At 62.5% G+C, this 14436-nt stretch overlaps 1 protein-coding gene across 2 annotated transcripts; it reads right to left on the bottom strand.

The window, feature by feature from the left end:
• Positions 1–7141: 7141 nt before the first annotated feature.
• Positions 7142–13568, bottom strand: TMEM59L (transmembrane protein 59 like). 2 transcript variants are annotated; one of them, XM_071451781.1, is made up of 8 exons: positions 13330–13568; positions 12261–12366; positions 11929–12026; positions 10032–10178; positions 9835–9940; positions 9417–9529; positions 9180–9320; positions 7142–8837 (listed from the first exon to the last, which is right to left on the bottom strand). In XM_071451781.1, exons 1-8 carry the CDS (start codon positions 13489–13491, stop codon positions 8676–8678), a joined length of 1035 nt encoding a protein of 344 aa, XP_071307882.1. In that variant the 5' UTR covers positions 13492–13568; the 3' UTR covers positions 7142–8675. The 2 variants fall into 2 exon arrangements, with proteins under 2 accessions (XP_071307882.1, XP_071307883.1); XM_071451782.1 differs by having other exon boundaries at positions 9180–9297; positions 9418–9529; positions 13330–13567.
• Positions 13569–14436: the final 868 nt, after the last annotated feature.

Here is a 14436-nt window from a genome sequence, read left to right on the forward strand (position 1 = left end):
ACAGACATTCATTAATTAAGCCTCGCAAAACCTTGGGGAGAAAGGGAAGCAGTGCTTATTAATTTGCTATTTGTGTTGCTGCAGCGCACGGAGACCCCGGCCAGGACCTCGGGGCCTTGTTATTTTAGACACGACCTGCACAGAGGAGGAGCTGTCAGCAGGGGAAGAGGCCATGGACGGACCCTCCTGGTGTTCCATCCCCTGTCCCTTCTGGAATTCGGAGCTGCAGGAGCTCCCCCCAGCTCTCCCCCCTCTCCAGGGCTGCTCCTTTCCTTGTTCTGGTGTTTGGGGGCAGCTCCTGCCCCTCCTTCCCAGCACCTCGTGGTTGTCCCACTTCCAGCTCGGCTTCATTTGACACCTTCCCCTTCCTCTGGGGGTCACTTTATGGAATCTCGGAGTTATTTAGGTTGGAAAAGACCTCCAAGACCACCGAGTCCAAGCTGTGACTGATCCCCAGCCCAGAGCTCTGAGTGCCACCTCCACGAGCTCCTTGGACACCTCCAGGGATGGGCACCCAAACCTCCCTGGGCAGCCCCTTCCAGAGCCTCACCATCCTTCCCACGAGGAAACGTCCCCAGTACCCAGCCTGAGGCCGTTCCCTCTGGTCCTGTTGTCCCCTGGGAGCACAGCCCGACCCCCCAAGCTGTCCCCTCCTGTCAGGGGCTGTGCAGAGCCCAAAGGTCCCCCCCGAGCCTCCTTTGCTCCTTCTGAGCCCCTTCCTGGCTCCCTCAGCCGCCCCTCACCTGCTCAGCACACCCTGACCTGGGACAGACTTCAAACAAACACTCGCCCTCTTTATTTTTAGGTCCACCCTGATATTTTTAGGTCCACCCTGATATTTTTAGGTCCACCCTGATATTTTTAGGTCCCCCCTGCTATGGGAAGTGCAGCTATTTCTGTGCCCAAAGGGCTGTGCCCTCTCCATCCCAGGTGTGGTGGCAAAGCTGTGAATGTTACACCTCTGCTTCCCCTGCAGGAAAAGCAGGGCCGGGCTGGATGCTGTAAATGCCTTTCACATGTTCCCCAGATCCCAGTTAAATGGAACCCCAGAAGGGCTCTCAAAGCAGGAAAAATGCATTTATAAGACCCTGGAAGGAAGATGTATTCCATAACGACTCTGGTGACCAGGCGTGCTGACTTGTGTCATGTGGAGAAGGAGCCAAGGGGGGGATTTCTTGTTATTTCATATTGCTGATGGGATTTTACCTCTGGCAGCAAATCCAGGAACTTTTTAGTTACCATTATTGTTTGATTTTATGGGCCATTTGATATTTATTTTTATTTCTCTTCATTATTTGTTGAGTGCACTTAGCCCCCTTCCCCGAGCAGCCTGCCTTATATCTAAGGTGAATTTTATGACCAGTGTTAGCACAGCAATCTGAGCAACTCACACAACTGTAATATATTTATCCTGTGCACTCAGTACATCCAGGCAGGCCTGGAATTCCTACTGTGGAGAGCAGTGGTCTGCCTGGAAAATCCCAACTCTAACTGGACTGGGTTAAAAAAAAAAAAAAAAGGAATAAACTCCAAACTATTCTACATTCTTCTATTTACATTCTTCTTCTTTCTGATCTTGATTTCAAGCCTTCAGGATCTATTTGAGTCATATTTTCACCTTTTTTTTTTGGTTTGTTTTTCCCTTTGCAAAACATGAGGTCTCTCCATGTACCTTTTGCTGCAAGCCAAGCTCTTGTGTATCCCACGGCTCCCACAGCTGGACTTTAAAATCCACAGCCAGCACTGGGAGAGTAATGACAAAATCATGAGCTGGCAGCTCTGCCTTTCCCTTAGACCTCCTCATTTCATCCTGCTCAGGAGCAGGAATTCCTCACAGCTCTCAGCACCAGCATCCAGGGTTTGGGGTTTTTTTGGGGTTTTTTGGGTTTTTTTTTTGGTTTGGTGGTTTTTTGGTTTTTTTTTTTTTTTTTTTGGTTGGTTGGTTTGTTTTTTTCCCCAATTTTTGTTAGATTTTTTTCCCAGCACAGGATTTTTTTTTTTCCCAATTCTTGTTACATTTCTGGCTGCTTTATTTTCCCTGGTTGTGGAGGAGGCTGCAGTGACCTCCCTCACTCTTCCCGGGTGATATCCCAGCTCTGCCTCCCGCCTGCCCTGAGGGTGTGGTGGCGTTTCTCAGTGCCAGTGCTTCTCCCTGCTTTCATCCCCTCTGGATTTCTGCTCTGCTGCTCCCTGCTAATCCCTGGGTAATCCTGACACAGTGTGAGCCTGGGGAAGGTCAGGAGCACAGGCTGGGGTGTGTCTGCTGTGCCAGCAGGATGGACCAGCAGGATGGACCCTCCCTCCCTCCTTCCCTCCCTTTTATCCTGCCCCTTTGGATGCATTTCCCCGTGGAGATGTTTGATCTGCTGTGGGCAGGTGGAGGTGGATGCTCCATCCCCTGCAGCTCCACCCCTGCCAGGGCCCACGGCAAAGAGAAAATTCCATGGTGGGGAGAGGCCACTGAGGGCAGGGATGTGGGACCCCCAGGGACCCTCAGGGATGTGAGATCCTCAAGGATGTGGGACCCCCAGGGATGTGGGACTCCCAGGGATGTGGGACCCCCAGGGATTTGGGACTCCCAGGGATGTGGGACTCCCAGGGATGTGGGACTCCCAGGGATTTGGGATCCCAAGTCCCTCAGGATGAGCTCTGTGGGATGAGCTCTGTAGGCTCCCACCACCCTGGGGTGCAGCCAAGCCCCGCAGGTCCCAGATTCCCCAATTTCAGAGACAATCCAACGGAACCAGCACAAACCCCGGGGACAGCAGCATCCCTTCCATGCCAGGATGGAGCCAGCCTTCCCCTGGCTGTGCCCTGAGGGTGAGGGTGCTCCCCTTCCCCTGGCTGAGCCCTGAGGGTGCTCCCCTTCCCCTGGCTGTGCTCCAAGGGTGCTCCCCTTCCCCTGGCTGAGCCCTGAGGGTGCTCCCCTTCCCCTGGCTGCACTCTGAGGGTGCTCCCCTTCCCCTGGCTGTGCCCTGAGGGTGCTCCCCTTCCCCTGGCTGTGCCCTGAGGGTGCTCCCCTTCCCCTGGCTGTGCCCTGAGGGTGCTCCCCTTCCCCTGGCTGTGCCCTGAGGGTGCTCCCCTTCCCCTGGCTGTGCCCTGAGGGTGCTCCCCTTCCCCTGGCTGTGCCCTGAGGGTGCTCCCCTTCCCCTGGCTGCACTCCGAGGGTGCTCCCCTTCCCCTGGCTGAGCCCTGAGGGTGAGGGTGCTCCCCTTCCCCTGGCTGAGCCCTGAGGGTGCTCCCCTTCCCCTGGCTGCACTCCGAGGGTGCTCCCCTTCCCCTGGCTGCACTCCGAGGGTGCTCCCCTTCCCCTGGCTGTGCCCTGAGGGTGCTCCCCTTCCCCACGGCAGCGCCAGGGCCCAGCAGCTGCGCCAGGCTCGGCACCGCGCTCAGCTCTGACATTTGAACACGAGGAATAATTTGGCTTCATTATCCCCCCCCCCCCACCCCCCGAGGGTCCCTCGAGCCGGGCTGGAATGTGCGTGGTAGGGACAGAACCAATCCCATTAGCACCAGCAGATTGTTTTTCCTTTGGTTTTGTTGTTGTTGAATCACCCATGGCTCCGGCTTGTAGGAAGGAGGACGGGCAGAGGAGACCCATGGATGTGTTTTACCGGGCAGAGGAGACCCATGGATGTGTTTTACCAGGCAGAGGAGACCCATGGATGTGTTTCACTGGGCAGAGAAGACCCATGGATGTGTTTTACTGGGCAGAGGAGACCCATGGATGTGTTTTACTGGGCAGAGAAGACCCATGGATGTGTTTTACTGGGCAGAGGAGACCCATGGATGTGTTTTACTGGGCAGAGGAGACCCATGGATGTGTTGAGTGTTTTCCCATCCCTGCCGTGCCCTGTTCCAGCAGCTCCATGGGGTTTCCATCCTTGAAGGCCTGGCAGGCTTTGTGGTGGCTCCAGGCACGATTCAAAGGAGAATTTGTAAGGGAAAGGGCTCAGCTCCACATGTGGGCTCAGGAAGATGCTTTGAGTCCTTGTCCAGCTCCCCATCTCACCTCCTCATCCTCGCCCCGTCCCTGGATGGGGATTTATCTCCATTGGGGTTAAAAGCGAGTTTACAGCTCTGCGTGTTGGTCAGGAATTCGGGATTGCAGCTTTGTGCTGGCAGGAGCTGGGCCAGGAGCAGGGAGAGGCAGCTGGAGCTGCTGGAAAATTCCTTTCCCATCTGAGAGAGGAGCCCAGGCTCTGCTTCCATCACCTCCAGGAGCCCTGCAGCTCCAAACCTGCTGCTTCACCCAGACTCTCAAGGAAGAATGAGAATCATCACCTCCTTCCTCCTACAAGGAATAAGAAACCTGCCCCGACCTCTTGGTGTCCCGCAGAATCTCCCTGGGGTACAAGTGGGAAGGGGATCCCTGGTCCCAAATCATCAAAAGGGGGATTGGCACATGGACTTCTCCTCCCTGCTGACCCAGTCCTGGGGTTTCTGCCCTCCGAGGCATCCCAAAGACCCCAGTGCTGTCCCCAGGCAGAGACATCCTGGAGGAGCAGGCCCAGGGCTCCAGGATAAGGAGCTGAAGTGCTCCTGAGGGGAACGGGGTGGGAAGCAGGGACAAAGGCACATTTGGGAGCAGATGGCAGGAGGGGAGGGAAATCCCTGCCTGGCCCAGCTCCTCGGGCATTGTGTGAGCCTGGTGGAGCCAGGCCAGCTCCCAGCAGCTGAGATTTTCTGGAGGGGACCAGAGCAGCCCAATGCAGCCACCAAGAGCAGCCAGGGGGGGGTTGACCCTGATTACAGCTGGGGAGACCCCCCCAACCTTCAGCACCCACTGCTGGCACCCACTGCTGGCACCCCAACCTTCAGCACCCACTGCTGGCACCCACTGCTGGCACCCCAACCTTCAGCACCCACTGCTGGCACCCACTGCTGGCACCCCAACCTTCAGCACCCACTGCTGGCACAGAGACCAAGCCACAGCCAAGGGGGAGATGCCACAGGGGTCTGGGTGGAGGTGCAGGGGGAAACCTGCTGGATCTTCCCCACTTTTGGGGGCTGCTTCTTGCCACAGACACATCTGGGATTGGTTGTGGAGCTGTGCTTGGACACGTGGACACGGAGGTGAGTGTGGACACGAGGGGGTGAGCCTGGACATGTGGACATAAAGGTGAGTGTGGACACAGGGACATCAGGATGGGCATGAGGGTGGGAGGATGGACATGAGGATGTGAGAATGGACACGAGGACACGAGGACGGACATGAGGACATGAGGATGGACACAAGGATGTGAGGATGGACACAACATGAGGATGGACACGAGGACACAGTGATGGACACAACATGAGGATGGACACGAGGACACAGTGATGGAAAGAGGACACGGTGATGGACACGAGGACATGAGGATGGACATGAGGATGTCAGGATGGACACACGGACACGGTGATGGACACACGGACACGGTGATGGACACACGGATCTGAACGTGGGCACACAAACGTTCACCACAAGGACGTGACCCACCCGTGCCCTCAGCAGCACCATGGGCTGGAGGGTGACTCCTCACAGCCTGGCCTGCCCGTGGCTGATGGGGCCACACACCAGGAATTTCCCTTCCCCTGTGAGCAAATGAAAGAGGGAGAGGGAAGGAAAAGGGTGGAAAAGCCCCCGGCTGCCTGCTGGGGGGAGTGGAACCAGCGGATTTCATGCGTCTCCTTCTTGTTAGAGTGGGGTCCCTCCTCACCTGCTCCCGGGCACAGTTTCCTGCACCCCGAGCCAGCAGGGAGGAATCTGACTCCGGTTTAAAGACGAGGAGCTTGTCCACGGTCTGCAGCCCGGCTCCCATCCCAGGAGGGGACACACTCAGAGCTGCTGCCCGCCCTGGGCTGGGTTTGCCAGCTGTCTGCCCCGATCTGGGGCCTTCCTGCCTCCCCCAGCACCAGCCCCTGTGAAAATTCGGCACAAAGACACCCCCTGAGGGCTGTCCCTGCCCTCTGAGGGGCACTTGGTGGCCTGGGCCTGGCCAGGGGTTTTGTTTTCACCCCTGAGTCATCAGATTGTGCCCACCTCAGAAGCTGCTCCGTGCTGGGCTACATCTCCCAGCCCTTCCCTCTTTTCCTGCCCTCCCACCCCTCTGCCCACCCCGAGGCACTGCTGAGGACACCGTGCAGGCGCCCAAATCCCATCGTGGGCTGGCAAACGTGGCCGTGACACCCACGGTGCCTCCCATGGCAGCCCCACAGGGCCGAGGCTGCCCGGAGCATCCTCCCCCATAGCTGGGAACGCCGTCCCTCTGCACTCCATGTAGGGAAAACCCCCTGGCGTCCCCACGGTGCGAGCACTGAGCCCCGCTCCCCTCCTCCCCGGCCCCGGGAGGGGGTGGCACGGCTCCCCCCGGAGGGACCGGCAGGGACGTGCTCCGGCAGCGCAGGCTGCTGGCAGGGAGCAGAGCAGCCCTTTGGAGATCCTTCTTTGGCCGCGACTCCTGCCAAGCGCGCCGGCATCCATCGCCGGCACCTCCGCATCCCTGGCTCCGCACCCCGCGGCAAACGGGGGCTCCTCGGGGGAGCCGCTGGCTCCGAGCTGGGGACCCTGCTGGGCTACCGAAGCGCTGCATTCGAGGCTGCAGCGCCTCGCGTGAGCTGCCCCGCCGTGCCTGGCACCGGCAGAGCCCGGCTGGGCTGTGGGCTCGGCGCCAGGACAAACACCCGGGGGGAGAGGGAAGGTGGGACGTGCCGGCCCCCCCGGGTGCCGCGGGTGCGCTGGGGTGTGACGCTGGTGCGTGACACCGGCGTGGCCCGGTTATTTCCCTCCTCCAAATGGTGTCCGCGGGTGGTTTGCAGGGGGAAAAGCCCTCGTTTCCCAGCCCTTCCACGTGCAGGGGCCCTCCCTGGTGCTGCCTCCCGGCTTTGCCTCCTTGCGGCTCGCAGGGGATGGTTTGGGGGCCTTGCCCCGCAGCACCTCCTCCCACTCTTGATGCTGAATCTCCCAGCCCAGCAGCAGAGAGCAGCTTTGCTCCGTGCCCATGCCAAACAGCCCAGCAGGGATTTCTCTCTGCTTTGCCTTCATCCCGGCTCAGTTTCCAGAACGGGAACAGCCCCGTGCCCTCCTGCCGGCCCCATTGGGGGGCTCAAACCCGCTCCCACCCTGGCACCAGCGCCCCACCAAGGCACCGACTCGCCCAGCTCTGGTACAAACCTTTTATTCTATTCCCCCTCCCAGCTCGGGGCTGGGTTTGCCCTTGGAGACGAGGCCGGGAGGGCTCCGGGGCCGGGAGGGCTCCGGGACTGGGAGCTCCTGCCCGGGGGTCGGGGGAGCCGCCGCGGCCGGAACATCACAGACAGCACCGAGCTTCACACGCGGCCGAAAGCAACGACGAAAAGTGGACCCCAAAAGGGACACGAGACCCCCCCACGCCTCCCCCCAACCCGGTTCCCCAAACCCAGATATGTTGGATGGGTGGAAGTGACACGGAGCAGCACAAAACCGGTGGGGAAGGGGATGAGAGGCCCCGGTCCCGCCACACCACGGCTCCCGGGAGCCGCCGGCACACGGAGAGAGCCCAAAGCCCAGGGGAGGGGGTCGGGGGTAATAAGTTAATCTGTACAGACGCGTTAGGTGACACGGGGGTGGCGGGACCGACACCCTCCCGGCACTGGGATGGCCCCGCGGGGCCGAGGAGCCGCATGCCGGGGCAAATCAAACCACGGAACGATGCATGGAATCGAGTGGTGGAGAATGGCGGGGAGATGGGGAGCGGGGAGACGCCTCCATGCCCAGGGGCTGTGCCAGGGTGAGCCGAGGGGAGCCGTGCTTGGTCCCACTGCCCACCTTGAGGGCAGCACTGCGAGCCCAGGGACACAGAGAGCGGGTCCTGCCCTCAGCTGCAGCCCCGCAGGCTGCTCCCAGCGTGGGGCAGGGATGCCGAGCCCAGGATGGAGCCGTCCCAGCAGCTCCCACCTCCTGTCCGAGCTTGAAGTCAGGGTAACGCCGCCTTATCCCTTGCTTGGTCCCACCAGCAACTTGTTGGCACCAGGGCCAGCTCCCCAAGGGCATCACGGAGCAGGGAGGGGAAGGAGCCATCGCAGGGCCCCTGCACAGCTCCGGGAAGGGGCTGGCCGGGTGCTCGCGTGGGCACGGAGGCGGCGGGATCCGCTCCCGTCTCCGGCTGCCAACGCCAAATCCATTCGCCACGTTTCGGCTCCCCGAGGCAATCGGCTCCGGCCGGCGGAAGGGAGTTCCCAGGGCCGGGGCCGGCGCCTCGGAGGCTCAGCCCAAGGTGGGAGGCCGGGGATGTGCCGAGCCAAAGCTCAGAAGGCTGCAGACGCTCTCCATCCCCCACCGCAGCCGGCTCCCTCCTGCCCAGCGCTGGAGCCATGCCCGGAGGGCTGCGGGGCCCCGGCGGCTCCGGGCGGGAGGAGACAGAGAGTCCCGCTCCGGGACCCACCGGGCTCCCTCCCTTCGGCCTCCCCGCCCCGGCAGCTCCCTCTCGGCTCTGCAAGCCCGGATCCCAGCCCGCAGCGCATCCCTGGGGAAGGCAGAGCCGCTGCCCGGCTCCCGCAGCCTCCCCCAGCGCGGCCGTGCCCGGGGAGGAGAGCGGGACCCGGCCGGAGGCGGAGATGGCCCTGCGGGAGCTGGGGGCGCGGGGAGCCGGGCGGGAGCGGGGCCGATGCCGGGGATGGTGGCAGGGAGGCGGAGGCGGCGGGGAGGGACCGGGGCCCTACAGGACGGTCTTGTCCAGGTCGACCTTGAGGGGCAGCGGCCCCGCGTCCTCCCCGCCGTGCGCGGGGCACAGGGTGACGGTGATGACGGGCGGCAGCGGGAAGGCGCCGGGGCCATCCAGGTCCTCCAGGTACTCCTTGTCCCCGTTGATGCTCAGAGGCTGGAGGAGAGGCAGAAACAACCGTGCAGCCCCAGAACGGGGTGCAGATCACCCCCAGCTTGGGGGCACCATGGGGCCGGCTCTGGCTGCACCTCACACCCCACACAGTGACTGGGGAGCACAAAGAGGGCACAGCATTGCCCACCCAGCCATCCCAGGTGTGGGGAGCACAGAGAGGGCACAGCATTGCCCACCTGGCCGTGCCAGGCGTGGGGAGCACAAGGAGGGCACAGCATTGCCCACCCGGCCGTGCCAGGCATGGGGAGCACAAAGAGGGCACAGCATTGCCCACCCGGCCATGCCAGGTGTCCCTGGCACCCTGGGGCAGTGCTCACCCCATACCTGGGTCTTGACGTGCTGCTCGGGGGCGGTCACCAGGCTGGCACAGCTGAGCCACAGCATCACCATGATGGAGAGGAAGAGGCAGGCGGCCAGGATCCAGCGAGGAAGGCCCGAGCGCCTGTAGCACCCCACCACCCCCCGCCAAAGAGGAGGGACGAGTTTATGGCAGGGCACGGGCTGGGAACTGGGGCTGGGGGGGATCTGCTGTGCCACACCCAGCAGGTCCCAGAGCACCTACTTGGACATGCAGCCCAGGAAGTCGTGCTCCTGCTGCGGGGGCTCCGGCGGCTGCGCCTTGGCTTTGCCCCGTGGCTCCTTCACGGGGGGCTTGTCCCCCTTTGCCCGGGGGCCTGGGAGGGGAGAGGAGATGCTGAACGTGGGCACCCATGTGGGCACACCCTCCCCTCTCCCATCCCCTTGCCAGCATGGTGGGGGCCCCCCTGTCTCCCCAGGACCCTCTGCCCACTGAGGGGGCACAGAGGATCCCAGCAGGGCCCCATCCAGACCCCCCCGCCGTGGCTGGGGGTGTGGGAAGCTGATCAGAGCCGAGAAACGGGAAATTTGTTCAGCTCTGGAGAACTCGGACGGGAGCCAGGAGGGCTCAGAGGCTCCCAGCCCCCTCCCAGCTCCCCCAGCAGCCCAGACCCCCCCACACCTGTGTGGGGCTGGGGGACACCAGGGCTGGACCCCGATCCTGATCCCGGCTGTGCTGGCTGCATCTCCAGGGCCTCGGCTGCTGGGAACTCCATCTCAGGCTGGGACTGGGTCAGCAGGGAGAGAGGGAGGAGGCAGTGAGGAAAGGGTCCCCACCCCTCTGGGCACCCACAGAGAGGGTCCTGGGGACACCCCCACCTGAAACACCACGACTTTGCCATCGTCCGCCTGCAGGTAGAAGGTCCAGGTGGAGGAGATGAAGCTCTGGGCAGAGCTGACGATGTCGTTGCAGAAGGTGGAGACCAAATCCAGCATGGAAAATGACGGCAATTTCAGCTCCAGGCTCTGCAAAGGAGAAGGGACATCACCTCACAGCTGTCCCCTCATCAGCCACCCTGACAGGGGACATTCCCACCCCGAGGTCCTGCCTGGGCTGAGCCGGGTGCTCAGCTCCAGGCTCTGCTTCTCCCAGCACTTCCAGGGCAGTGCTCCAGCCCCAGGAGGGTCACCAAGCAAGGGCTGTGATCCTTGGGGTGACCACCCAGCTTTGGGGCCATCCCCCAGCCCCAGGACCGTCCCTTCGGGGTGGGGTCGCCCTCCTCTGGCAGAGACAATGGGAGCGGAGCAGCCGCGGTGCCGAGGGCGTTGCTCTCCTGGCAGCCTCTCGGTGCCCTGGATTCTTGGCCGTCGCGGCAGTTTGTTATTTTTAAAGCATCCCTGCTGGAATCCGCTTGGCTGCTCCCTGCCACTGGCTCCGAACATTTTCCGACAGCCCCTTGCACGGTCAAACCAGCAAACAGGAAATAAATAGGTCAGATTCTGTATCTAATTATTATGCTAAATCTGCTTTGCCTGCTCGTCTGGGAAACCTGAGGGAAAATGCTTTGGGTGGGTGGAGGGGGTGAGGGCCCTGCCTGTCACCCTTAGTCACCCCCAGGTGCTCATCCCTGGCCTTGGAGAGGGGCTGGGAAATGGGATCAGGCACTGGGAAAGGCTGAAAACGGGGCTGCAAAGGAGACGAGTTCAAAGGAGCTTTTCACTCTTTTTATGGCACTGATTCATCTTTGCCTGCACGTGCACGGAGCCAAAAGCCTCTTCCTTGGGCCAAAGTCTAATTTAATTAATTGGGCAATAGCTGAATTAATTAAATGTAGGAGGTGAAAGCATTGCTGATTGCTGGGAACGATAACAAATCAAAACTGGGGGAATCTGCCACAATCTCCGGTCAGATCCTCTCACCCTGGGGATTCCCTGTGGTCTCCCAAGCCAAGCCCAGCCCAGTTAATTTGCATTTTAGACTTGTGACAAAGCAACCAGTGGTGGCTTGGATCAGCCTGGCACAGCTGGAGCTGCCATCCAGAGGGAGGGATGGATGATGGATGGATGGATGGATGGATGGATGATGGATGGATGGATGATGGATGATGGATGGATGGATGGATGGATGGATGGATGGATGATGGATGGATGGATGATGGATGGATGGATGATGGATGATGGATGGATGGATGATGGATGGATGGATGGATGGATGGATGGATGATGGATGGATGGATGATGGATGGATGGATGGATGGATGGATGGATGATGGATGGATGGATGGATGGATGGATGATGGATGATGGATGATGGATGATGGATGATGGATGGATGGATGGATGGATGGATGATGGATGATGGATGATGGATGATGGATGGATGATGGATGGATGATGGATGGATGATGGATGATGGATGGATGGATGGATGGATGATGGATGGATGGATGGATGGATGGATGGATGGATGGATGGATGGATGATGGATGGATGATGGATGGATGGATGGATGATGGATGGATGGATGGATGATGGATGGATAGATGATGGATGGATGATGGATGGATGGATGATGGATGGATGGATGATGGATGGATGATGGATGGATGGATGATGGATGGATGGATTGGATCCATTGATGGATTCATGGATGGATCCATGGAGGGTTGGATCCATGGAGGGATAGGCTGCACATGTGGGGTGTCCCCCATCCCGAGGGAGGGGAGGGGCTGTGCTGAGCTCCTGTTCAAGCAAGGATTTCCCCATCTCCCTTCACCTTCTCCTTCCTGCTCTCCTCCACCTTGGGCAGCTGCTTGCGGCACCCGGTCACGCACCCAAACTGCTCCTCTGCGTTGCCGTAGGCTTCAGCACAGGCTGGGGGAGAGGAGGGGTCGGGGTTGGGGGGTGCTCAATCCCGGGGACCCCCGTGCCCCTCCCCAGCGCCACCCCGGGCACCTCAACCCGCCCCGGGGCTGAGCGGGGCTGAGCGGGGCGGACGCTCCAGAGGGTGTCGGGTGTCGGGTGTCGGGATCGGCTGCTCCCGCTGGGACGTGGGGATCCCCCCGGGATTCGGGGCGCGGGGGCCGCTCGGCCACCGGCTCCTCTCACCTGCTTCGCACTCGGCTCTGGTCGTGTTGAGCTCGGCGCTCGCATCCACGAAGTGACAGATGGAGAACAGCCGGCAGCCCCGGTAACAGGCGTTGAGAACAGCATCCTGCGGCGAGGAGGAGGAGAGCGTGGAGCTGGCACCGGGCTCAGCCCCCCCGGGCCCCCCGCATCCAGCTGGGGGGCACCGGGCAGCGCCGCCCCCGCCAGGGCCGGACTGAGGGCTGGCACCCCAAAGCTGGGGTTCCCAGAGCAGGGAGAGCCCCCCAAAAGCCCCCGGGTGCCCCCACGCTGGGTCTGCACAGGGCCAAGCCCTCGTGGAGCGTCCCCCCGTCTGTGTTGACCCCAGCCAGGCCCTGGCATGGGCTGGCAGAGGAAGGGGTGCACTGCTCTGGGGGACAGGTACAGATTTGGGGGGGCAGGCACACGCTGAGGGGTGCGGGGGGCACACAGAGCCTGCACGGGGGTCACCAGCATTGGGCAGGCTCAGGGTAAAGGGGTGACACCGTGGGCACCCCAAACCCGTGGGGATGCCCTCGCTGGGGGCACCCCAAAGCTGCTGGAGGAGACCATTGGGGGTGCCCCAGTGCTCCCCATGTCGCTCCCCCGGGGGTGGCTCGGTGTGGGGCTGCGTTGGCAGAGCTGCCTGTCGGGGCTGTCCCCACTGCTCCTGCTGTCCCTGCTGTCCCCAGTGCCCCCAGTGCCCCCAGTGCCCCCAGTGTCCCCATGTCCTGCTGCTCCTGGTACTCACGGTGTGCCAGGCATTCCTGGTGCTCCCCGTGCTCCCCGTTCCCCACTGGCCCTGATGCCCCTGATGCTCCCCATGCCCCTGGTGCCCCCCAGTGCCCCCAGTTCCCCCAGTAGTGCCCGAATGCTCCCGGTACCCCCAGTGCTACTGACACCTCCATGCCCCCAATATCCATCCCCAGTGCCCCCGGTGCCCACGATGCTCCTGGTACCCCAAATGCTGCCGACGCTCCCCATGCCCCTGGTGCCTCCCAGTACTCCCAGGGCCCCCGATGCTCCTGGTGCCCCCGGTGCCATTGATGCCCCCCCGGTGCCCCGGACTCACGGCGGCGGCCCGGCGCTGCAGGCTGCGGCCGCACTGCCCGCGGCACCCGCCGGTGTCTCCCAGCTGCGGCGAGAAGGGGTCGGCGGCGGCGGCGGCGGCGGCGGCGAGAAGGGCCAGGCCGAGGGCGAGCAGGGCCCGGGGCCGGCGGGCCGGGGCCGCCATGGCGAGCGCGGAGCGGAGCGGAACGGAGCGGAGCCGAGCGCACCCACCGCCGCCACCGCCGCCGCCGGCCCCGCCGTGACGCGCTGTGCGCCGGGCGGGGGGAGCCGGGGGCGGGGGGAGCCGCCGCAGCCTGCCGCAGATCCACCGGCACCGGCACCGGCACCGGCACCGGCACCGGCACCGGCACCGGCACCGGCACCGGGCGGGGATGGCGAGAGAAACGTGCGGGAGGATGGGGGATGCCCAGGCGGAGGGGGCTGAGGGGAGCCCCGGGATGCAGGAGAAGGGGGGGGGTCCAAGGACCAGGGATGCAGGGGGATGGGGGATGCACGGACACCGGGGGATGCGGGGGGACAAAGGGGACGTGGGAACCTTTGGAGCTTTATGGGGACCAGAGGGTGTAGGGGGTCCGTGGGCACTGGGGGACGCAGGAGGGTTCGGGGTGGCAGGGACACCACAGGACTTGGGGCCACCCTGACACAGAGGGACTGAGGCGGTGACCGGGAACCGTGTCACACTGGCACTGATGTCACACAGAGGGACAGGGCTGCCTCACTGCCACCCACACGGACCAAGCCTCAGGAGGGTCCCCAGCAGGGTCACACCCCACTGTGCCACCCTCGGTGTCCCTCCAGGACTCCCCAAGCCACCTTCGTGCCTCCCATCCTCATCCTCGCTCCGCAGGGCCCCCCGGCCGGTGCTGGGCTCTCGCTGACACCCCGGATTTACAGCTGTGATTTCCCAGGCTTTAAAGGACATCAAAGGCACCCCCCGCACCCCCCCTCAGCCCTGCCCTGCCCATTCCCCTTATTTATGGCAGCACCCCAAAGTGGGCCCGGGGGGAGGAGGAGGAGGAGGGGGAGGGCTGGGGGCTCCGCTCACCTCCGGCCCTAATGGGGAACACATGGACGGACCCCGGCGCGGGGAAGGGGGGGTCTCGCTGTC

This window comes from Agelaius tricolor, unplaced genomic scaffold (genome assembly GCF_023055355.1).
Source record: "Agelaius tricolor isolate 1412-34295 unplaced genomic scaffold, bAgeTri1.0.p SCAF_33, whole genome shotgun sequence".
Classification (NCBI taxonomy): Eukaryota; Metazoa; Chordata; class Aves; order Passeriformes; family Icteridae; genus Agelaius; species Agelaius tricolor.

Coding starts and splice junctions, on each gene's coding strand:
- TMEM59L (XM_071451781.1), bottom strand. CDS start 13,491: ATGGCGGCCCCGGCCCGCCGGCCCCGGGCCCTGCTCGCCCTCGGCCTG. Junction 12,367..13,329: donor TGCAGCGCCGGGCCGCCGCC/GTGAGTCCGGGG, acceptor TCCTCGCCGCAG/GATGCTGTTCTCAACGCCTG. Junction 12,027..12,260: donor CAGAGCCGAGTGCGAAGCAG/GTGAGAGGAGCC, acceptor CCTCTCCCCCAG/CCTGTGCTGAAGCCTACGGC.